The 25121-nt window shown below is 45.0% G+C and overlaps 1 protein-coding gene across 1 annotated transcript in view; it reads right to left on the bottom strand.

Annotated features, from left to right (window-relative positions):
- PHEX (phosphate regulating endopeptidase X-linked) overlaps window positions 1–25121 on the bottom strand; it is a 1559577-nt gene that overhangs the window by 1151717 nt on the left and 382739 nt on the right. Inside the window, exon 4 of the mRNA XM_069204739.1 lies at window positions 20615–20701. Within this exon, the coding sequence (XP_069060840.1) occupies window positions 20615–20701 (87 nt within the window). The remainder of the gene's footprint in view (window positions 1–20614; window positions 20702–25121) is intronic.

Below are 25121 nucleotides of genomic sequence, written 5' to 3'. Positions count from 1 at the left end.
AACTCCCAAAGTATCAGGGCTATAATCCATTGGGAGTTTGTTTTTTGAAAAAACAAAAAACTTTTCCTGAGGGACGAAATTAAACATGGAAGCCACTCAGCAAAATTATACTGCCTTCAGAGGAGCTGTTGCCATGACTACTCCAAAGGTGCAGAGACCTCCGCCATGCAGGTAATATTTCAATATATAGCAGACTAGTCCACTAGAGCAGTGTCAAAATTAAACATGGCAGCAACTCAGCAAAACTATACTGCCTTTAGAGGAGTTGCGACCATGACTTCTCCGAAGGTGCAGAGACCTCCATCAGGCAGGTAATAATTCAATATATATCAGACTAGTCCACTAGAACAGCTGAGGACATCCCTCTACCGCCCTCACGTAATAAGAGTGCAGAGCTCCAGCCTCTAAATAAGCAACAAAGTCTGGATGAAGACATCCATTCCAGGGATATTTTTTTGAGCTTCTGGCCTCAGGTTTTAATCCCAGTGATACCAATTTGCCTTTCATTCTTTCAAAATTGCTAAAATAAACACATAACTAGCATCTGCTAGACATTGGAAATCCATTGTAAAAAATAAATGACGTTGAGTTTGAAAACATTAAATGTTCGTTATCTGCCAAAAGACCAGTTTTGTTTAATTAGGACAGTAATCACGGTATACGGATAGGGTAATGTTTATTCAGATTCTGACAAAGTGACAGATCTGATACATCTCAAGGAGAACAATACAGCTCAAAATGTACAAAGGTCTAGGCATTGGAGGATAGGACTGTGCCTGGGGAGGTTGTCTTAAGAATTGGAAGCTGGCTCTGAGCAAATTTGGTTGACCTGGCAATTGAAGGCAAGGAATGCACATCCGGACTTTGTTCTTGATGTTGGATGCTGGGTGCTTGATTATATTGCTGTGCTTTAACATCGTTAGCTTTCATCATTCTGGAACAACAAGCAGCAGGTTTATGCTCCATGTGACGTCAAAAACCTAACATCCTTGGGGTTGTTTATTAAATGATTTGCTATGAATAGCAATTGTTATCCGCTAATGAAATTCAAACGGCAGAACATTACGATTTTTTCAGAACACGGATTAAAATGTTCACATGGTGGTTGTATTATGAATTTCATGATTTGTGGAAAAATTAAGGTGTGAGCGTGAGAGCAACGTTGCTGAATGCTACATTATTCTATGTTTGTAATATAGAACTTAAAGCTGTAATTGCAAAAATTTGCACATACATTTGATGCACATGCGCAGTTGATGATATCACCACTGGCTCGTTGAAGGCTAGGACTTACAAATTTTCAAGGATAGCCATTCCTAGTTTAGATAGTAGTCTCAGCTCACATACTGAGCTCAACCATGACCACTACTGTATTTACCAGGGCTTAAAAGGCGAGAGACATTCTAAGTATTCATCTAGGAATGTTACATTTTCTGCTAAGAATGTCCCTAGTTGTTATGGCTGATCGTGGAGTACATTTTAACTAATAGCCTTGAGACATTTAGATCAGCTATATAGGCTACTGCTATCATGACCCCTCTCTTAGCTTTACTGTTTCTAGGGATGATGAATGATCTGTTGTTGAACCACCAGGACTTGCTGTATTTGACTTCGGTGTAGGGAGCCCGGTGGTCAGATGTATTGTGAGGAGAAAGCCTGAGCAGGGTCTGTGGGTAGATGTTTTACATTGGGTAAGGGAAGTATTGGTATGTGCACAGCAGTTTAAAAGAGGCCTTTATGACTTGCAGTCTTGTGTTATAGACCTGAGATGTTGAGAACTGAGGCAGGAGAGGTAAGACATTGATGTAAAATGGTTGATATGTAGCTATGACAATGTATGTTTGGTTGTGATAATGCGGAGTTAATGAGAGGTTTGGTGTGTTCACTTTGCTTTTCTTTAATCTGTGCAAGGTCTCTGGCCCAATTCTGCCATTGGTCTGGATTATGACAGCTCCACTGAATCTGAGGGATCTGAAGTTAAGACTGGCTAAAGTAAATGTCTCCTTGAATTTATGAACTCTTTGTAGTGGTCCAAGTTTCAGAATTGTCTATGAAGAAAACGGGTATATATTTTTGGTGTCTCCTGTTATCAGGCTAGTGTAAACACATTCTTAGATACTGTTATAGATATTGTGATTGTAGTGAACATGGTGCAAAAGATCTCAGGGCCTGCATTCAGAAGCCTGGTAGATGGGCCTTCGCCTTATGAGGTCTATCCATGGTGTGATGTTGCGTGTGACCTTAGTATGGGATGGGCAGAGCAGGATAAATACTGTCACATTTTGTGGTGATGCAAAGTCAAAGGAATGGCTGGTTAATGACCAACAACGCTTATTGTGCAAGTGGTGGTTTGTCATACCCACTGGAACAGGAGCAGGTTTTGTGCATATAACCCCATTCCATGCCTTTATGTCTTTACCATTGCTAAGTTGTGTTGTTGCACCAAACAGACATAATTAGTTACTGCATAAGGATTAAAGTTCATCATTTTGTTAGATTTACATATGTTCTATGTGTTCTGATTTGACTTGGGATTAGTGTTTTGTTGTTTCAGAATGATCAACTAGTGGGGAAATCTTGGAGATCACCTTGATATTGAGTTTTTTTTAGGGTAGTATGATATTGGTTCCACTGTTAGCCTACTTCTGATGTGGCTAACAGATGTTCTTGCATGGTCTTGAGGGAAATACTTGAGGCTATGAATTAATTCTTTGTTGCAGTCTACTAGGTGGAGGGATCATTTTAGGGCAGTTGTCTCCATCTGTGTGAGTTGGAGTCTCACTGTCCCCAGGCCCACCATATAACATGAAGATCCAATATCTTGTGCATCAGTAGTCCTTGGAGATATGACTTTATCAAGCAGTATTTTATAGAAAATATGCACAGAATGCAATATGCCTGCATATTTCATATTGACAATAATAAGGTGATTCATAGGTCAATTGCTATTAATGATTATATTAGGACCAACGAGGCAGCACCAAACATTAAATCACACATTTTGTGAGAATATAAGATGAGTAAGATGGCTGGTATGCTTCTCAGGGTTAATTAAATTATGAGATGTCCATATCTTTCTTTCTAATAGGTGTCCACTTCTCTCAATGAATAAGGCCATACAGAATGGACAATAAAGGTAGAGGTTAATAGGCCATTGTTCCCACCCAGTATGGTCAGCAAGGTATCTAAAAATGAAGTTTTACAATAACAGAGGTAAGCCCCAGTGAACCATTCCCTTCTGTTCATCTCACAAAGGACAAAGGCATATTTGGCCCTAGTGATATGAAGGTTAGATTATGCAAAGAGTCCCCATATTAAATACACTAGAAAATGAATTGTCTAGTACCAAAAAATCAGAACGCAACAGTCAGACAAGTCCAAAACCTAGAACGATGGGACAACACTACCCGTCTTTTCAGAGAAGTGCACTCTTTACTGCTTGCAGTGTCATCTTAAGGATTTTGGGGGCCCTGAGCAAGAGATAATTTGAGGGCCACTGTTCAGAACAACTGTGGATTGTATGACCAATTTCCCGCTAATTTAATCTCTGTGATGCCAAACAATATTTAATTATATGCTAAAGGTTGAAACAGAGAAACAGACAGAAGTAAGATAGAGAAAATGTTCACTTTCCCAGGGACCCCCTGGAAGCTGGGGGCACTGGGTAGTTGCCCTTGTTTGCCATTTCTTAAAAGGTCTGTGACTGTTTGAGAGAAGAATGTCATTTACAGCCCTCTGCATTGCACACTGGGTAATCCATGGGTTGGGACAACCATACCATAAGTCAAAATAAGGTTATTCATTCAAAGGAGAATTCTCAGATCTTGACTGGCACCACGCCTGCTACTTCAGTCTTTTAAAAAATACAGTCAATGTACCTGCTCCTCAGTACAGACATGTAAACTACAGAATCCATTCCCATTAAAATAAGTCATCAAAAACCACTGAGAATTCAGAAAAGCAAAAACAATGCTTGCTTTTCCACAGGCAGGGCCTAAGTGACCCTTATATGCAACTTGCAAGCCTATTCTCACACTTTTCCCTTTCCAACACCTGCATAAGACACGCTCAAAGACCGCTGTGTCAAGTCCGGAGCATACTGGCTAGGCTTCACGCACAGCACTAGTACTCAGCACAAATAAATGACACGTCAACCAACACCCTTCTCTCATCCCTACATTTAAGAAGTTTGAACTTTTCAGCCAATGCTCCTGAAAGTACTTTGGTGCCTCGAAAAGGGGTGGGAACAAAGACGTTTTAAGGCATGGGCAAAGTGGGCCTCCAGCCTTTCAGGGAGACCCTGATAGATCCAGCTCTGTTCTACAGAGAGTCTTGCCCTGATAAACGTGAACAACTCTTAAACAGCTCTGTTAAAAATAAAGTTTTCCTTGAATTTATTTTTGAGGTGGTAGATGTGTGGGTGTCTATTACAGAAAGTTTGCTAAGAATTGTTGTGTTTATATTTCATGCAAAAACCATTAAAAAAAAGTTTAATTTTGTTCAAAACAGGGAACCTCACCTATGAGAAATTTGAGGGTGTCACTGAGATTTGCAGTGACATTAGTCAGCTACTGCTATGTTACAACGTCACTATCCCTGAGTATTAGATGTAAATATATTTTGGAATTTGGACGTGCCTGTGCATGAAAGAGCTGAACTGGATCATAAATTCAAAGCTGTTCTGAACAGGGGCCCCCAAAATACGTTTGACCAAGGGCCCCTAAAATCCTCAAGATGTCCAAGGCCAGGATACCACTATCGAAATGCACATCCATCATTGCAGCCCCAGCAGAAGCATACTGCATTTATACAAAGACAAAAAGCTGTGTAGAAGCCGGATAGATAGATATCAAATAAACAGTGCTTAATTTGAGCCGGTGGTTGCCAGTGGGGGGGTAGCATCACTTATTTTTGGGGACCGGCACTTAATTCTCCACATCCCACATTACCTGAGACTAACAGAAGGAAAAACAAACAAAACAAAAAGACGGTGGAAAAAAATACAGAATAACCATCACCAAGGAAGAAAGCAGAAACTTGTAAGAGTCAGATAAGGGGGCAGGAAGTGTCTGGCAGTGAACTAAAGAGACCCGAGATGGATTCAGGACTGCGCACCCTTGCTATTTGCACTCTGACATTTTATAGTACCAGCCACGTGTGCCCTGTGCAGCACTTTGGGCACAGGCACTTATTATAAGCACTGCAGAAAAAGAACAGGGAGCAGGGCCAGGAAAAGATGTTTCTATATTTGTTTTCAGTCTTCACATGTATTTATGCTTGTAAACAGTCAGAAATGGCTCTATAAAGAGTATTTGTTTAAAGGGCAGCCTGAGGTCCATGGTCCTACATATCTCTCCACTCAAATGGATAATAAATAAGCCTAGGCGAAATTTCATTTAGGCTAACATAATCTTATTTCATTTCTGGCATTGCATAGTATGTCTGCAGTGTGAATTACACAATTATCTATGCTGTATAACTGAGAATTCATTTGGGTAAAAATCCTATCAAGAGAGCACAGGAACAATGCAATAAAAATGCAAGCTGTTGTCGTTTTAGCATGAAATCCATCCTTCCACCCAAAAATTGTCACGAAGATAGTGCTGTACCTGAAATGTATTTTGCTTATTAATGCCTGATGTTGCATAGTTGTTTTACAAGAAAACACAACCGAGAGTGATGATCTACTATCCGGAAGCACACTTATAGGTGTTTTGGGATATGGTTCCATAATGCTGGAATGCACAGTGTATGGCTTGTATAATATTTAGAACTGTTCATTGTTACTTTATCTACCACAGTAGGGAATGATGCCCTAGGTTTCTATTCTCCGTATATATTTTTCCCCAGATACTCAATGGAGTTAATTTGCACACAAAACTGTACGTGACGGACTGCAAACTTTTTGTATACATTAGGGGTCCTGAAGAAAGCCATACTGACCTTTTTAGGGCAGCTAGGATGAAACAGCTGAAACATGTCGATCTACACTAGGGCTGTGACAGCACATTGGTCCTTATAGCACATCCATCACTGTTTTTAATCTTATCCAAGGGTACCAGCAATAAAGTACACCATATTGATGGGTAACTTGAAAACAATTCTAACTCTCTTTTTCTATTTTGGAATTCGCTCAAAAAGAAAACCCGCTCCGCTGTAATCAGGCGATGAAGCACACCCTTGATGCCGTGGGATCCCTATGATGAAGCATGCCACTAACTAGGTTGGTGGGTGAGGAGTCTTTTAAATAACAACAAACGTTGTCTAGCTATTGGAAATGGAGCATGGAAAATAGAAATATTTAGGAATGTGGTAGCGGATTCGCTTTTTTGATTGCATGCATTGGTTTTTTTTGTGGTCATTTTGCGTAATTTCTGTAAAGTAAATTTTGCACATTTAAAACGTCACCTCTATTGAAAGATGAGCTTTATTGGTTCCGGTTAGTTTCTTCCCAGCAAACTGTCACCAAATCAGTCCCGAAAACAGCAGGTGGATCTGAAACCATAGCAGCATTTGGTTTATACTGGTATTATGAAATAAGAAATTGGTAACGAATTTTAAAAGCAATTGTGCTCTGTGTATATGACGATTTGCATTTGCTGGAGCATCAATACCATATTTCCTATTCATACTGCATCAGAGCAGGCCATACCTTAACAAAGCATCAGGCTTAAAGGTTCCAAAGTAAATTAGGAAGAGGTTTGTGACCGTGCCTTATAAAACAAAGCAATATCTCTAGTTTATGAATATTTAGGGCACTGCTACATCTTCACCCTAATCACTCCCAAGTGATCACTACTCTAAGTAAATCCAGACACTGCAGGTTCAGTATTTTCTGAACCTTGGAATAGGGAATAACAGGATGTTTTCTCCAGTTCAGAAATGTGTAAACCTGGCAATTGTATCTTCCTTGCACTATTTACGCATGCTTTTACCTGCCGAAAATGATGCAGGCAAATATATGAAGAGTGTGCAATTAGTGGACCAATTATTAGCCCTATTCCGGTGCAAATAGATATTTACTCCGCCCCACCACCCTTTAAGACACGGCCATGTTCTCTCCCAGTCAAAGATGTTTATTCCAAATCTGGAAGTGTGATGATTGGCAGAACATGTTTTAAGGCAGTTCTCACCAAGATATCTTAAAGTACAAGTTACTTTTCTGCTTAAGTGATCCAAAAACTGAATTCACCATTAAGTCAGATTTTAGAAAATAAGCACTAAGTAATTTTGAAGCATTTTTTTTAACCCTTTCATAAGCGGGGATGGTAAATAAAGATTTTATTCCCACCTAGGCCTGTTGTAATATCTGAGGTCACGCCTACAAAGTGAAATAGCTTTTAGGTCTTATTTCACTGTGATGGCACATTACCGATTATATGTGGTGTGCCCTATTTTGATATATTAGCACTCTGTACTGTGGGCAAACAAGGCAGGGTAAAGTGCTGACTAGTGAATATATAAAAGCAGGCTTTTTCTAAATAGCAAAGGGATTTTTCCAGCCATGTGTCTCTGCAGGGCATTTAAACTGCAGCCCAGACAGAGCAATGTGGTGCTCCTGGCAGGCATAGATTTTTGCCATATATGTACAGTATGTGATGCATATACACACTGTAGCCAACCTATGTCATTGAGCTTTCCATGCCATAGGTGCATTTAAGGCACTATTATAATGTAACTATGGATAGGTTAATTAAATCAACTAGGGAGTCCCAGGGTGCAGGGCATGTTTAGCTTGGAAGCACAAACATATTGCTACTGTTTAAGAATGGTAAAATGCACAGCGTTCTAAAGCCATTAAATATAGGGTCCAGAAAAAACAGAAAAATGGGGTGGGGGACATGCAGAAAAGGTGCATTTGCTGCAGAGGGACCCTGTGTAGTAGGGGAGTGGCCAAGAAGTAGAAGGCCTGTCAGGTGGAAGATGGTTTCTGTCATGTGGAAACAGAGCAACCAGGCTAATTTTACGGTAAGGCCAAGAGTAATTTTATAGTAAGGCAAAGACATACTGCAGCAGGTGGAAGAAAATAGTAGATTTTCTTCAGTCACTGGGTAGCTCACAGGATAAATATGGCACCCAAACCACAATCTCATCAGAAAATTCCTGAACGTGGAATACTCCATCAGAAAATGAAGACCCTCCTGGAAGACAAAACCTGACTTCTGACCAGTGCCTGCCACTAGAAGAAGACTCACACAAGGACTCAAAAACTTCTGAATCCTACTGGCACTCAGGTCTGGAACTGCTCTCTAAAGATCAAGAGTTTGGCCTCCTATTTACATGCCTCAGGAGCACAAAAGACAGCAGGCCTCCCAGATCCAAGAAGGCCTAGCTCATTAAAGAAGTCTAGGCCCTGTATGATCTCTGACATTGCCTCCATCTACAGAAAGCTACCTCTGACACCCACAGAGTAGGGGCTTTCGGAGTAAAGTCACCACACTACCCACTTTATTTATTATTATTATTTATTGTTTCAGCTACAAGCCTTACAATACTATAAAACAGTATACATAGAACAATAAAAACATAGTTAGCATATATAAAAACAAGTAATCATTAGATAAAGAAGCAACAGCGACAGAGCAGCACCACACAAGGCAGTTCATTTATTCATAAAACCACACCTTGCACATGTATATACAAATGCAGTACCACCATCTACGACTACAAATGTCAACCCCCATCTATACAAAGGGAACTTTGAAAGGGGGACCCAGGGAAAAAGTGTTTGTACATATAACAATTATTACCTCCCATCCCTCCCTCGCCTTCCTTTTAAACCAATGAGGCCTCCCGCCTCCCCCCTAGACCCTCCCTTCCCCTTTTAAAACCGCCCCCCACCCTTATCTCCTCCTGTTTCTTTTGTCTAGCCCACGCTAGACGTTTTCTTTTCCCTTACCTGCACGGCGGGGCCTGGAGGTCTACGATGGAGGCACTCCTCGGGACGCGGAGCTCCGCGAGGAGTGCTGCAGCTGGTCGCATCCTGTGACGAGCAGCCGGGCTGCTCGGGAAGACGCGGACTGGGGGCCGGCTGACGGGGTCTGCCGGTCCTCTGTGGCTGGGGCGTCGATTTCCGGGTTTCCGCGCTGCAGAGCGGCGGGGAACTGCGGAATGGCGATTTTTGGACGAGGTTCAGGTAGGACGGGCGTTCTGCCCGCTGTTTTATGGCCAGGGCTCTTCGACAGTTATGTTTGACCTTTTAGAGGTTTGGTGGATTCCTAGGAAGATCTCTACATGGGGAGTATGCATTTTATGGGTCTGGCAGAGAGACGGAGGATTGTCTCCTCTTCCTCCTAGGAGGAGGAGGGTGCTGCTGGAGTTTCCACTCCTGGGGGGTCACAATTACCGGATAGGGGTACTCCCCTCATGTCTGGAGTTGAAGTGCAGGAGATGATTGTGGTGGCTGTTACCAGGGCTCTTCACGCAGGGGTGGCCGGGACTGGTCAGTCTATAAATTCTCATACATCGGCTGCTGCACGGAAGTCCTCATCAGATAGTGTGGGTGATGAGACCCCTTCTACATCATCTGGGGGTAAATATGTATCCAGTGAAGAAATGTGGGAGGTGATGGCACTTGTTCGGGACAATTTGGGTTTCCCAGTGTTTCAACCTTCGAACTCGGATTCTCGTTTGTTTCCACAATATCAGACGCCTGCCATGTTTGCCATGCCTTTTCAGGGACCTGTGAAGGATATGGTATTTCAAGAATGGAAGGATGTGGATAAAGTTCAGGTTCCACACTTCCTGCAGAAACTATATTTGCTTGAGGGGGAGGAGGTGTTACCTCCTTCGGTCCACCTGGATTGAATTCTGGCTACCCTGATTGGCAAGACGGCAGTGAATCCGGAGGATTGTGTGCCGACGGATGCCTCGGACCGTAAGGTGGATTCTGGTCTTTAAAGGGCGTTTGCCGCTGAGAATCTGGCGCTAAGGGCTGGTATATATTCGGCTTATGCGGCCCAGTCGTTGGTGCAAGACTTTGATATGCTGGCGGTGGCTGTTCAGGAAGGGGCTGAATGTTCAGAGCTCCTGGCTGGTTTGGTGCAGCAGGCCAGATTGTTGGCGGATGTGTCATCGGATGGGGTCCGTACTTCGGCTCTGGCCTCTGGTGGTTTGATTGGTGCTCGTAGGTCCCTCTGGTTGCGTTCATGGGAAGCTGACCCAGGGGAAAAGGCGGCCTTGCTGAGACTGCCGTTTGAAGGTCGTAGCCTGTTTGGGGTGCAGTTGCCATCCAGGCTTTCCAAGGCATTTAGAGCAAGGAAGCATGCTTTGGCTTATAAAGGGGTTTCTTCTTCCAGTAAGGGGTGGAAGAAACATTCCCGTTCTTCTCCGAATATGGGTTCCCACTCCTTTTCATTTAGATGATGGCGTTTTCAGCCATGTTTTTCCCCTAAGAAGTCGGCTCCTACGATCCTGGGTGGATTCAGTAGGGGTCCTGTCATTCACTGTGGGCCTAGCATAGGGCCGGTTGGGGGAAGGCTGAGTCACTTTCTTTCTGCTTGGGTGGAGAGTGTCGACGATCGTTGGGTGCTAGACATTGTGGACAATGGTTATGTCATCGATTTTGGGGTAGTACCTCCAGATTCAGGGGGACGTCCCACCCCTCTACCTTCAGGGGGGTCACGGAGGAGAGCATTGTTGGACGGAGTTCGGGACTTGCTGGTCTAAGGGGGCCATTTCCCGTGTTCCGCTGGAGGAACGGGGTCAGGGCACTTATTCGGTCTTGTTTCTTGTGCAGAAAGTTTCAGGGGGATTTCGTCCAGTGCTCAATCTGATAGATGTGAATGCTTGGATCAGGACGGTGCATTTCCGCATGCTGTCTATTCAGACTATATTTCCTTTGGTCAGGCATGGGGACTTTCTAGTGTCGCTGGATCTGCAGGATGCTTACCTGCACGTGCCTGTGGCGAGGTCTTCTCAGAGTTTCCTGAGGTTTGCTGTGGATCAGGAACTCTACCTGTTTTGCGTTCTACCTTTCGGTCTAATATCTTCTCCTCGAATTTTTACGAAGGTGCTGGACCCCCTGGTGGCTTTGCTGCATTCAGGGGGGTGTTTATTCATCCATATCTGGACGACATCTTGATTCATGCCCGGTCACGGGTCCTGTTGCAGAGGCAGGTGGCCCGGGTTCTGGGGGTCCTGCAAATCCAGGGGTTTTTAATCGACTGGGAGAAGTCAGATTTAGTTCCGTCCCGGGATCTGGTTTTTCTGGGGACTCGATTTCGGACTCTTCTAGGCTTAGTGACGGTGTCAGAGAAGAGGTTGGGTGTACTATCGTCCTTGGTAGAGTTGGTTGTATTCATGACCGCACCACGAGCTCTTCTATGGTTACGTCTGCAGGGTCCTTTGGCGTCGGTGATATTTCTGGTTCCTTGGGCGCGTTTCCGTCTCCTGTGCTTGATGACGTGGTTCTGGAGAAGGTGGGCGCCGGGGTCCGGTTCTCTGAAGGACAGGGTTCAGGGGTCCGGAGTGTTTCACAGAGATTTGCAATGGCCGGATCTACTGTGCTGGGTGATTCCTTCCTCTCAACTTTTCTCCCTCCGGAAGTCTCTGTTTCTGCATCTGGTTCGGCTTTGGGGGCTTCCAGTGCTGGGTGTGTTTGCGTCAGCAGAGTATGCAAAGTTGGATCGCTTCTGCTCCCGTTTTTGGTGTCCCCGGGCCTGGGAGGTGGACGGGATGTCATGTCCTTGGCCGAGGGGTCTTTTGTATGCATTCCCTCCATTTCAACTTCTCAGGGCGTTTCTGTTGAGGGTGAGGGATCTGGGTTCCAGGGTTATCCTGATTGCGCCTCTTTGGCCACGGGCGAATTGGTTCCTGTTGTTAGGGCTGATGGCAGACGGGAGGATGTGGCCTCTCCCTCTTTGTCCGTCTCCCCTGGAGTTTCCCTGCCTCACAGTGGTGTCGTTGAGGAGGTTGCACTTGACGGCCTGGAAGTTGTACGACGTGGCTTGACGGGTCTGGGGGTACCAGTAGCTTTGTGTTCTACATTGCTGGCTTCCAGGCGACGTTCCACTTTACTTTCCTTTGGTAGACAGTGGCGAGTTTTTTCTTCTTGGTGTTTGAATCATGTGTTGGATCCTACCTGCGCGTCTATCTTGGAAGTGATGCAGTTCCTGCAGGACGGTGCACAATTGGGTTTGTCGGTAGCATCTCTGAGGGTACAGTGGGCGGCGATTCCGGCATTCAGAGGTCCATGGCGTATTCTTGAGGATGAAGGGCACTTGATGCCTAGATTTTTTCAAGGTCTGGTTAATTTGTTTCCTCGCCCGGTACGTTCTTTTCCTTCATGGGATCTTTCTTTGGTTTTGGATGTTTTGACGGTGGCCCCATTTGAGCCATTGGGGGACTGTGATTGGCGCCATCTGTCCTTGTAGACGTTCTTTTTGGTAGCCTTTACTTCGGATCGTCCGGTGCCTTCCTTTCTTCCAAAGATCAATTCTTCGTTCCATTCCCGTCAGGTGGTTATTCTTCCTTCATTTTGTCGAGAGCCCTCCTCTGGGGAGGAGGTCCGTTTGCATTTGTTGGATGTACGCAGGGCTCTATTGGAGTACCTACGGGTGGTGGCTCCTTTTCGTATGGGGGTTTCCCTTTTTGTTACTTTCGGTCCGGCACGTGAAGGTGAGAAACCTTCCACGGCTTCCTTGAGTCGGTGGGTGAGATCTTTGATTTTGTTGGCCTATTCCTTGAAAGGGGTGGTTCCTCCTCAAGGGATTCAGGGTCGGTCTACCAGAGGTATGGCGGCTACGGTGGCGACCTTCAGGGGACTTCCGGGGTGGAAATTTGCAGGGCCGCCGCTTGGGCTTCTCCTTTGACGTTTGTGCGTCATTATAGGTTTTCGGACTTGGGTAATTTGGAGTCGGTTTTTTGGTCACCGTGTCTTATCCTCTATGAGATAATAGGGGTAGGGTGTTTTGGTGTCCTTGGTGCAAGATATGAATAATAGTTCTTGCAACTCAGTGTCCGTCTCCTGTGTTTTTCTTGCTATGTCTCATTGGTTTAAAAGGAAGGCGAGGGAGGGACGGGAGGTAATGCTTCCATTTTCTTACGATAATGGCATTGCTCCTAGTCCTACTCCCTCGCCTTCCTTTTCCGTTCCCTCCCGCCCTCCCGGTACGGACTATCCGAGTTGCTGCTTGGCTTGGTTTTTGTACAGGAGGAGATAAGGGTGGGGGGCGGTTTTAAAAGGGAAAGGGAGGGTCTAGGGGGGAGGCGGGAGGCCTCATTGGTTTAAAAGGAAGGCGAGGGAGTAGGACTAGGAGTAATGCCATTATCGTAAGAAAATGAAAGCATTAGAGACAAGACATTGAAAAACAACTCCTGGGGCCAACCCTCGTTGTACAAAAGAAATTGAAAGGAGATACGAGAAGGAAGTGCTTGTGCATACAACAGTTAGCTACGGCAAGACATTAAATGTAACTACTGAGGCCGGCCCCATTTATAAAGGAAGGATTAACTAATTACATTACACAGAAACGCAAAGGCTGTGGACTTAGAGAGATCTTATGATTCCATCAATCCCAGCTTGACTGGTAACTCTCTCAAGCAGGGCCAGGCAGCCCATATATATGAGGCTACCGAGTTTTGTGCATTAATGTTGCCGGGCCTTACGCAAAGTGCTAGTGCAGCTTCGGCACAGCTTCCCACACTGGATTTAAAAAGGGGGTAAAGCCACAGTCGCCGAGCCGCATCACATTTTCTGCAAAACAAGGTGAAGTAGGCAACACTGTCTACCTCCTCAAGGCTACAATCACAATACTTCAGTTCAGCCACTAGCCTACGGGCTTGATAACCTCTTAGTGGCAGAATACCCAACATATATAAAGATATATATATATTTATATATGTATATATATATATAGATATATATATACATATATATATCTATATATATATATACACCTCTATATATACAGAGAGAGCTTCAGTTTGGGGTATAGCAGATCCAAGTGATTTATAGTGACAGGATCATAGGTATTATTAAAATAATAGCTTGTAATTCATTCAGGCCTAAGCTCCTGGTATACCCTCATCTTATTAAATTTGAGGTACCAGTATTTGACGTGACTCGCAGTGTCCTGTCTGGCTCTGCAGGGTTCTGCCCTCAAAGCCTCTAGATGAAGATTTCCTAGGACCTTTTTAACGTGAATCCCCACGAATGCCCCCCAAGCCCGGCACTCGAAGTGACCTCTTTGAGAGTTTTCAAATACACTACTGCCTTAGAGTTACGTACTAACCTTACCCAGTATAATACTGGCATTACGGCTGCTAGTTCTGATACTGGTACCAGGGGTAAGCTCTGTAAAGAGGGCCTTCAAGAGGGTTCCTGGCCCTAACCCCAATAAAGATCTTATAAAATTATTCTCAGCTACTTGTAGCACACTGGTGTTCGCATGTCCCCAAAGCTGTGCCCCATAGAGCGCTGTGGCCACTGCAATTGGGGGTATATTTCCAAGATGATACTGATACTTCTGGCGCCAGTCTTGTGCCTAAACTTCAATATTGCCTCAGCTGCTTGCTTTAAGACTATAGCCGCCTTCCGTGCATGACTGTCCAATTTTAAGTTATCCAAAAACTGCACACCCAGGTAGTCAAAGTGCTTGCTTGGAAAGCATCAAATGGTTCACCATCAATCACTAGTTTTTGCCTAAGACTAGGAGGTGGCCGCAAGGCCACACTTGTAGTCTTACTACAGTTGATAGTCAGTGATTTTTCCTCGCATTACTTTGCAAAGCGACCAAGTAGCCTGTGGGTTGCATTTTCTGTATGCGCCACAAGCACTGCATCATCTGCAAGTAATAATATTGGGACCCTCCTTCCGGCTATGAAACGGAACATCTAGCTGCTCTTCTAGGAGATAGTCAACCACATCATTTAAGAAGAGGCTAAAAAGTATTGGTGCCAAGACACAGCCTTGCAGGATGCCCTTTTGAACCTGGAATTTGTCTGTACACTCCCCTCCCATCCCGTATCTCACTCTGGCCATATCTGGCTATAGCTTTAACTAGGGAAACATCAACCCCTAAGCCCAGCAGTGACATCCATAATTTTTCCCTGTCCTCTGAATCGAAGGCCGCTTTTAGGTCTATAGAGACCAAGTAGAGCAAAGACCTCCTGATTACTGTAAATGTATGTGAAATCATATAGAGGTGAATAACCTGATCAATAGTTCCTACAAGGGACCGAACATCAGCTTGCACTTCTGTCATAACATCCTGGGAATCTACCTATCCCTGCAGACAGTTAACCAAGACTTTCGCTAAAACCTTCCCAGCTCCATCGAGGAGAGAGATCATCTGATAGTTAGCAGGGCAGCCTTGATCACCCTTCTTGTAAATCGGGACAATAGTAACAGATCGCCAGGACAAAGGCACTTCATTCCCCCTGAGGGCTGCATTGAACACTTTGGTGAGGAGACTAGCCCAAAAATAGGGCACCTCACAATAAAGGTCCAAGAGGACCAAATCAGGGCCAGGAGCCTCACGCTTCTTCATAGCACCCAGTGCTCTGATTACTTCTGCAATTAGTATTTCTATTACATTAGGACAGGGGGGCAGGGCATTTCACATCAACATGGGATCCAAGGGGCTTCTATATAAGGTACTAGAATGATGAACCCAAACAGATGGACCTATGCAAGTTTCTACAGCATTTACTGCCCCCTTACCCACTCTAGCTACCAATTTCCAGAATTTCTTGGAATTATTCTCAGCTGCGGCCTCCCTCAATTTTGCCCATAGAATCTTTTGGTAAAACAATTTCTTGGCAGCTAGAAGAAACTTGTAGTCTCTTCTACATGCTCTAAATTTCTCTTCTCTAGCGCAGCTATCATGGAACCATGTTAAGGCATAGGAAACATCGCTTTTCATCCTCGCATACTCCTTGTCGTACCAACCCTTCCACCCCAGCTGCTCCCCTCTGTCAATACCGACTACCTTAGACCACAAGGCCCTCAACCTGCTTACCATTTTGTCATATGTGACTAGGATCAGGGGGCTATCACTGGTTGGAGCGTCTATAATAGGTGGTCCATAGTTGGCCACTATATATTTTAGTTGCTGTAGTTCTCAGAGATACTCCTCACCACCCCACCTTATTCTCCTTCTACAAGTAGACGGGACAAGCTCACACCCATAATTCCCTGCGCCTGCCTTGTCGAGCTTTCTTTCCCCATGAGGCTCATCCTCATACTAAGGACAAGTGGGTTATGATCACTCTCCACTGTATTAATCACAACCATGTCAAGGATGGACTCACAGGCTTCCACATTAACAATTACATAATGAATAATTAAATAACTTCTCCCATTGTCAAAGGTTGCCTTGACAGCACCGTCTGACTTGGTGTGACCATTAAAAAAGCAGAGTTGGTCATTTAACAAGAGCTCAGTTAATGCCTCAGCCTTTCTTGTGGACTTAAAGTAACATATAGCTGATTCAGGTATTCCTAAGCTACGACCTTCCATCAGGGTTTCCTTATTATTGATGGCATCGCAGGGTTGTGTATTAAAATCTCCACAGATCAACATCAGATTCCTGCCTCCTTAGTCCCACTCATTAGTTCATCATCTATCATAGCCCGTTTAACACTTTTAATATATATCTCCCCCCAGCCTAAGTCACACATGATGGATATTAGCAGAAAGCAACAGAGATAACAGATCTACTTGCTCTACTTTACAGTTTAGTTTACACGAAACCCATACTGAAAGACCACCAGATGTCCGCCCCTTCCTAGAACGGGCAGCCAGTGTGTCAATCCCCAAGAACCTACTAACATATATTTCACCCAGGACCCAGGTTTCTTGGAAGCAACAAATATCATGTAAGATGTCAATTCTATCCAGTCATTATCCTCCGTTTTGCTAGCGAGGCCTGCTATGTTCCACAACAAAATCTTTATACATTCCCCCTCCAAAGTATTACAAGGGGAAGGTTTAGAAGTGGTCTTTGCAAGGGAAATGGCAGAATAGAGGGAAAAATCCTTCTTTGCTCCTGAGTCTCTAGCCAGTGCTGCTGCTACTCATGACCAGTCCTCACAGTCATTCCCAAGTTTCTTCTCGCCATGGTTCAGAATCCTGATTTGCCTACTATTTCTGTTCGTAGTAATGGTCAGGGTCTCATGAACTCTATTGCCATCAACCAAGGACCCCCTCATTGTTCCCTCTGCTGAAGATCCGTATCCTTGCAGGCTGCCAGTGCTCAACATCCCCATATTACTCGTGCACCGCTCATCCAGGACAGTTTCCTCTTGGCTGATATCAAGGCACGGCAGCATGTCAACCCTCATTATGTGGAAGCACTCTATATGGCTTAGAATGAATCTCGCTATACCAGGCAGCACAAATTCGACTACAGCAGAAGGACACAAAGCAACAGGGCCACCTGAGAAAGTGATGGAATGGGCACATCTCCCACCTCGGTCATACCGCTGTTGCTTGCTCCACAGCTTTACTAGTTTCACATTGCTAGAAGAAAGAACTCTCAGCTCTGGAACAGCATAAAAGGGAGCTAGCAGCCTTGATCTATTTAAAGGTTGATTTAGCCCAGCATTAGGAAAACGGTCGACAACACCCACCATTCCTTTTTCCAGACAAGATGCCAACAGAAGCAACAGTGTGATCATAAAGCAGGTGGCACTTCTGCACTCTCTCTGTATCTAATCACTGGAGGTGCGATAAATGGTAGAGCATCGAGTTTGAGGCTGGAAGGCACCTCTGGTCCCATTGCAGTACATGCACCTCCATGCCCAGTTTCGGATGTCACTATATCCTGAGGGCAAGGCGGAGGACTACGGGCATTAACTGCTCTACTTGTACACTACCTCACAAGTGCTCTCTTCCTAGAGCCCTTTTTTTCTTGGGCATCCTTGCCCTTATAGGGTGTTCTAGACAGGTTGCCTCTTCGGTTGGACCTCCCAACTTTGGTTGTCCTCAGAGTAGGGGTTTGGGCAGTTTCGGAAACCCTTGCTTCGTCCCAACTCCTTCCATCCTGCCATGGGATGTCAACCAGCAATGGAGAAGCTGAATTGCAAACATCTGTATTCTCCACAATTGGGAAATCCTTGTAGCTGGTGGTTGGAATTACCACACTGGCTGCACGTCCCTTGGAGTTGGAGAACAACCATTGTAAAGAATATACTGGGAACGTTGTAACCCTCATACTTTTTTTGTTGCATTTCCCTTCTTCTTGGTGTCCACACTCAGTCATACACCTACTTTGCCTGAGGCTTTTCCCCACGGCCCAGAGGTTTTCACAATGGACTCCCCACTGCCCACCATTACCTATTTAGGTTTGGTAATAACAATAGGGTTTTCAAAGCTGCTTACCTGATGCTCACCTATGGGCTGGCTATCCCTCCCGGCTACGATAGCCCCATCACCCTCCCCACAACCAGAAACGCCATCAACATGGAGTGCGACCATAGTCACATTGGTTTGTGTTTGGCTCTCAATTTGTAATGAAGTTTGTATTGGAGTCTGCGTCTGAACAGAGTTCCTTTTAAATATTGGAATTTGGCCCGAATGTGGCCATCTTGCTGGGGGGGGGGGGGGGGGGTGGACTGAAGGGATACATCAGGCTTCTTTCCATCCGGTACTAGGGCCTGTAATATCATAGTTAATAATTTTTTGATGTGGTCAGTTCCTCCAAGAAATTTCTCCAATAATGCCAGGATTGATGCTAGGACATTATTCAGTGCACCCATGGCCTCAGAAATGACAAAACCTTGCAGAGACTCTACAGGTATGGAGGACCTCATGCTCCTTCCTTTTCTAGGACTGAGCCACAGATTAATTCACTTCCTTTGAGGTATCCATTAAACATTGTTGGTTTTTGCGTGTAGTACATAGCCTCTTGTGAGTTTGCTCACACATGGGCACTGGCACTGAGGATCCAGACAAAACAGTTTCAGTGTCTCCATCAGCTCTCATTTCACTAATTCCCTCTGGACTCCCGCCACAGGGCTATTGTCCAACATCCTCTGGGGCATGTCCTTGTATCATTGCTCGTTCCTCTAACCATGCAAGCTCAGCAATTTGCTGCAAGGGGTGCACCTTATCCACCTTCTGATTGAAGTAAGTTATTAGCCCCATGGGAGGTCTAGAAATGGCCTCATCGCAACTGAAATTGCTGGCATCTGATTTTCAGGGAGGGAAGAATCAGGCCCTGTAAACTCTGAATCATGAAGGGCACCAACTACCCCTGCCCCTGCTATAGTCCTGGGCTCCTTCCGCCCAAATCCTTTTGCTTTGGGATGTGTCATATTCAGCCTATTGAACACTCTCATTGAGCGCCTCAGGACCATCAGTCTTGTATTATTACTTTGTCTGCTTTTAGCGTCATATCTTTGCAACATTGTATGCAGTGGTCAGGACTCAATTAATAACCAGTTGTCTTACTATCCGACAGCTGAGTGCCTTGTTGTGACGATATCACGCTGTGCTACACAATGCACACTAAAATTACAAGGGTTGTTGCAGTGTCCACCACAGGAAACCAAGGTGGCGGGGGAGCACACAGAGTGGAGCAAGCTGCACTTAGGCCTTGCCCGGCCACTTTCACACCTCTCCAACTCTACCATGGGGCCCTGGCCCTAGCACCACAGCCAAGCGCACCACTCCTGTCTTGTGCTGCCAAATCATGGATTGTACAGTGCACTCAATATAACCCTGCTGTACAGATCGTCATATAGGCCAGCCAATTGACTTATGAGGGTCTTCCTTTAGCAATTCTGCAGTACCCTATACGTCCACAAATTACCAGAACCGTGATGATGCAGGGGTGATGCAGGGTTAATGCAGGGGTAATGCAGGAGTACTCGTAGCAGGAGCTGGAAGCTTGCAATGTGGCAGAGGTGGGATGCTGCTCAGTTTTAGTGATTAGCTGTTCGGTGATTCAGCCGCAACTTTGTTTGGTGATTCAGCTGCAACTTCACCCACTCTTCACCTCTACCTGTTCAGCCAACCACTGCGGGTGCTAACGGGTCAGGTTTCAAGGGGTTCCACAATTTACCCCCACCTCCCACCCACTTCTCGTACTCTCCTTCTCTGTCTCGCCACCCCATGCTCGCTCTTTCTGGCTCGTCGCTCCATTTGTCCACAGCTCTGCGGCTATGCTACCCCGGAAGCGGTTCTTGCATCATCTAGAAGCGGTTCTCACGTAGTCACCAGCTCTCTCCTCGCCATAGATCCTAACATCACCAGCTCTCTGTCCCTCTTCCCACTCTATTTTTTTTTGTCTGTCACTGCCAGAGTAACCCTGGCAGTGAGAGACAGAAAACAAAATAATGACCTCTGCGTCTGTGGTAGCATTTGTATTGTTTGATCAATGTACAACGAGATTGTCACTGCCATTTATGAGAAGATATTACATTTGCACCACTTAAACACTGCTTTTTTCATCGATCAATCATTACAATTTCCAGTGCAAAATTGTTTATAAGTCAGTACAATGCATGCAACCATTCCTGTGAAATGCCTGGCTAATAAAATAACATGTGGTCTGTGATTCAAGGAAATATCATAAGCATTCTAACCAAGAAATTGCAATTCTAGTAACAGTTACAGAAACCAAATGGACTTTTGTGACATTTATTAACTAGACAATATTTAACTCACTTTCATTCATACAGGACTGGTAAAGGATCTTTGCCTTCTGAATGGCTTCTGTATCCCTCCTTTTGCTAATGGGTCTCTCCAGCAACACTAAAAAATAAAAATAAAAGTTACTTTTTTTACATGTATATCATCAAATGATGTATGTTGCTTTTTCAGTGTAGGTTAGAGGGCACAGACTGTATGACTGCAAACATGCACTCTTGGGTCACTTGAGTAGAAAGGCCCAGATAATCACCTGTGAGGAATCCTTTTCTTCTGTGGCAACATTTTCATCGAGGTTGTTCAACAATAGCTTACATAATGAATCACTAACTTAGTTGACCAAACAATGTTTAGCACTGTCAAACAGGTCACCTATAATCAAGATAAAGGTGATGAAAATGAATAGATGAGATTATGATGAAATACATAATGGCCATATTTGGATCAAGGTAGTAATTGGAAATCTCATGTATGTCAAAGTAGCATTCAGAAGCCCACTGCTCTATTTTGTATTGGCTCTGTTAAGCCCGGAATATTGGGAGGCAAGCCTAACTTGCAATGTCACTGATGCCTGCAGGCTTCCACCATCCCCGCCAGTGACCCGACAGTCAGTTATACAGTCAGCCTGGTGTGTGAGTTGCATGCATAGAGTGGCTGCTGCTTCTTATTTTCCAGGCCCTAAGTACCGAAAGGAATTTTAAATGACCTGAACGGAGGTCTCTCCTGGGGACATATAAGGTAAGTAGGTTTTGAATGATGGGAGGGCCTATTCCATAAAAGGCCCAGTGTGCAATGCACAGGAATTAAAATTCACTCTTTTTTGGAATAGCAGCCAGTGTAGCTCTTCCAGGGCCGGACTGGCTGATTGATTTTTAGGTATTTTGAGCAATACTCGGGCAGCAGTGTTTTGAACCACTTAATTTTAGACTTCCAAGATAAAAGGGGTTATCATAGTCTGAGCATGAGTTTATTAAACACTGCACCTCTACTCTCCTGATGGATTGTGGTAGTAAATATAAGAATCTTCTTAGGGATCTAAGAATGCTGAAACATGAGCCGGCCAGTTACCTGGCTTGTGTTTCCAAAGAAAGATTTTCATCAAGCAAAAACACAAAGGCCCTCATTACAACCCTGGCGGTCGGTGATAAAGCGGCAGTAATACTGCCAACAGGCCGGCGTTAAAATAAATGGGATTTGGACCAGGGTTGTAACAGCCGCTGGGCTGGAGACTTCGGTCTCCAGCCCAGTGGCTGTCACATTCCTACCCACGGGATTACGACCCGGCCTACCACCATGGTTTCCGTGGTTTTTGTACCGCCACAAAAACCTTGGCGGTAGGCACTATCAGTGCCAGGGAATCTCTTCCCTGGCACTGATAGGGGTCTCCCCCGCCCCCTCCCCAGAGTCCTCCCCCACCCTCTGCCACCCACTCCTGCCCCCCGCACATATACACACGCTCACCCATGTACACACATGCACACGCTTACCCACCTCCATCAACGCATGCACACATACATACCCACACACCACAACACACACCAACATACCTTGTCACACACATGCATCCACAACACACAACACTCACAATCACTCATTCACGCATGCATCCAACACGACTCACACGCGCATGCATGCATCCCAAAACATACACACACCACCCCCACATACACACAACACCCCTACCCCCTTCTCCGGTCGGAGAACCCCACTTACCTGCTTGCAGGGGGTCCTCCGGTTGGAGACGGTCTGCGGAGCTGCTGTCACCAGCAGCGTCCACCAGCAAAACACCGCCAGGCCGTATCATTGCTCATGATACGGCCGGATGTGTTTTGCTGGCATGGCGGTGCTGCTGTCAGCAGCACCGCATTACCGCCGTCCACCGCCATGACTGGCGTCGGTGTTCTGCCACATTTCTGGCGGAATACCATTGGAGGTCATAATACGCATTGCCGGCTGGTAGTCACGGCGGCAGTATGTTGGCGGCGGCCGCCGTGGCGGTAGCCGGTCAATACCGCCAATGTTGTAATGAGGGCCAAAGTTTTTACTGCTTGGGCAATTTGACTAGTTGTTACGCCCAGGATAGTTCCAGCATCTGGACCTGTTATTGCCTACCACAAGCACCTCCGTTTTGTTACCATCAAGTTTCAGGCTGCTTGCAGCCATCCAGACTGTAACAGACATGTATTAAGGAAAGTGGAAGAATGGCTTACATTGGGAGTGAGGCCCATGATGATCTGTGTCACCTGCGTATGACACTAGGGCAAAACCATGTGACTGTATGATATCCGCAAAGGGGAGAACATACAAATTAAAAAGTGTGGGCCTAATTGAGGATCCTTGTAGGACTTCACACTGGAGGGAGTGAAGAGCAAAATGCAGAGCCCTTTCAGAAACTTAAAAATTCCTGCCAGCCAGAAAGGCTTTCAGCCATTTGATGTAATCTCCTGTGATTCCAACTTCCATCATTTTCTGAATGAGGGTGGGATGTGACATGGTGCAGAATGGCGCACTCAGGTCTAGCAAGATCATGGTCACTGAACATCCCTGATCTAGGATTGCTTGGAGTTCCTCTGTAGTTATCAGCAAAGCTGTTTCTGTACTGTAGCCCGTGCTGAAGCCTGTATGCATTGGATGAAGAATATTAGGGGATACAAAAAAACGGGCAGGTGTTTATTAACATGCTTTTCCAGTACTGTGCTGACAATCTGAAGCAGTGAAATAGGCCTATTGTACTCTGTTAGCAGGGAATTTGCTGTAGTATTTTTGAGACCAGTTATCCCATTGCATGTTTCAAATTTTGTGGAATACAACCTGTTTTCAGGAAATGATTGAGGATGTCCACAAGAGTGGCCATAAAAGTAGGGTCGCCCTGAGGTAGGATATCAGTTGGGGACGGATCTACAGGGGATCCTGACTTGATTGACCTCAGGGTAGATTCCTTATCTTCCTTACTCAAGGTGGGAAAAACTGACAGGTTGGGGCCTGACCACTGCCTTGCCGGGGAGGGCACATTAAGAGTAGTAGGTGGCACCTAATGAATTATTCTGTTTTAGAATTTTTAAGTTTTTAAGACATTTTAAAATCTATATTGAGTTTTCCATGCATTGGTGGTTGTAATTTGAATTAACTTAAGTGAATTATTCTTGTATTTTGGAGGCACTTTATACAAATTTTATTGTGAAATAAGTAAGAGGGTTTTTTACAGCTTAGTAGAGCATGATAATGTTTTTGTAATGTATGGTTGATGGGCGGAGGGCTGGTTATTTTAAACTTTACAGATTACCTTTTACTATGAATCTTAAGTATGTGCATTTTATCTACTCTTTATGGAGGAAAATAGTATCATACATTGGGGAAAGTAATAAGATTGGCTCCTCCTAGGGTACCACTCTTCTGCATTGTATGATGCACTTTATAGGAAGCACACTGTGAAATGAGTTTACGGGGTTCTGTTTTAATGTTATTTTATATAGAAGATAATTCTTCTGGTTTGTCGCATTTTAGATATCAAAAGTATTGTTTGAGGTTGACTGTGTAATATACGCTCGGTAGGAAGTATTGCAAATGTATCACATTTTACAGATAATCAATGTTTTCACTCAGTCTTTATATAGGATTTTTTTTCTCTATTGTCGTATGATATTGTATGTTCTATCTATGCATGTGGATCTCTTTGGAGTTCCGAATCATAAAATAAATAAATAAATATATAAAATAAATAAAAATAAATAAGGTGACCGTAATAAGTTTAGGATTCTGGTGACTTTATAGAGAAAGAAATTGGCTAACCAATTGCATTATTCAGTGAAAGGTGGAGGGCCTGTAGAGCAGCAAGGGAGGCACATTAGATTCTTTGCCACCTTGAATAATTTCTTTATTGGAATTGGGGACACTTTCTATTTTCTCCTTAAAATGGTCGCATTTGGCCTGCTGTATGGCTTTTTTTGTCAATTGTTACGGCTAGGCTGTATAAGATTTTACTGTCATCATTATATGTCTTCCTCCATTCTCTTTCCCTTCTTTTGGCTTCTCTCTTCAACAGGGTCAATTTTGGCATATACCATGGGGCCCTGCTGTTGGTCTGGTTTGGTTTGGGAAATTTTCATGGAACTTGAGGCTATAGGGTCTTTATAAGTCAGTTCTCAAAGATATTATGGGGGTCATTCCGACCCCGGCGGGCGGCAGGCGCCGCCCGTCGGGCGGAGACCGCCAAAAGACCGTACTGCGGTCAAATGACCGCGGCGGTCATTTTGACTTTTCCGCTGGGCAGGCGGGCGACCGCCAAAAGGCCGCCCGCCCGCCCAGCGGGAAAGCCCCAGCAACGATGAAGCCGGCTCCGAATGGAGCCGGCGGAGTTGCTGGTGTGCGACGGGTGCAGTGGCACCCGTCGCGATTTTCAGTGTCTGCTTTGCAGACACTGAAAATCCTAATGGGGCCCTGTTAGGGGGCCCCTGCAGTGCCCATGCCAGTGGCATGGGCACTGCAGGGGCCCCCAGGGGCCCCACGACACCCGTTCCCGCCAGCC

Source organism: Pleurodeles waltl, chromosome 8 (genome assembly GCF_031143425.1).
Source record: "Pleurodeles waltl isolate 20211129_DDA chromosome 8, aPleWal1.hap1.20221129, whole genome shotgun sequence".
NCBI classification, from domain to species: Eukaryota; Metazoa; Chordata; class Amphibia; order Caudata; family Salamandridae; genus Pleurodeles; species Pleurodeles waltl.
Note: the sequence above shows the minus strand (reverse complement) of the source record. Positions and strands in the feature narration are given on the sequence as shown.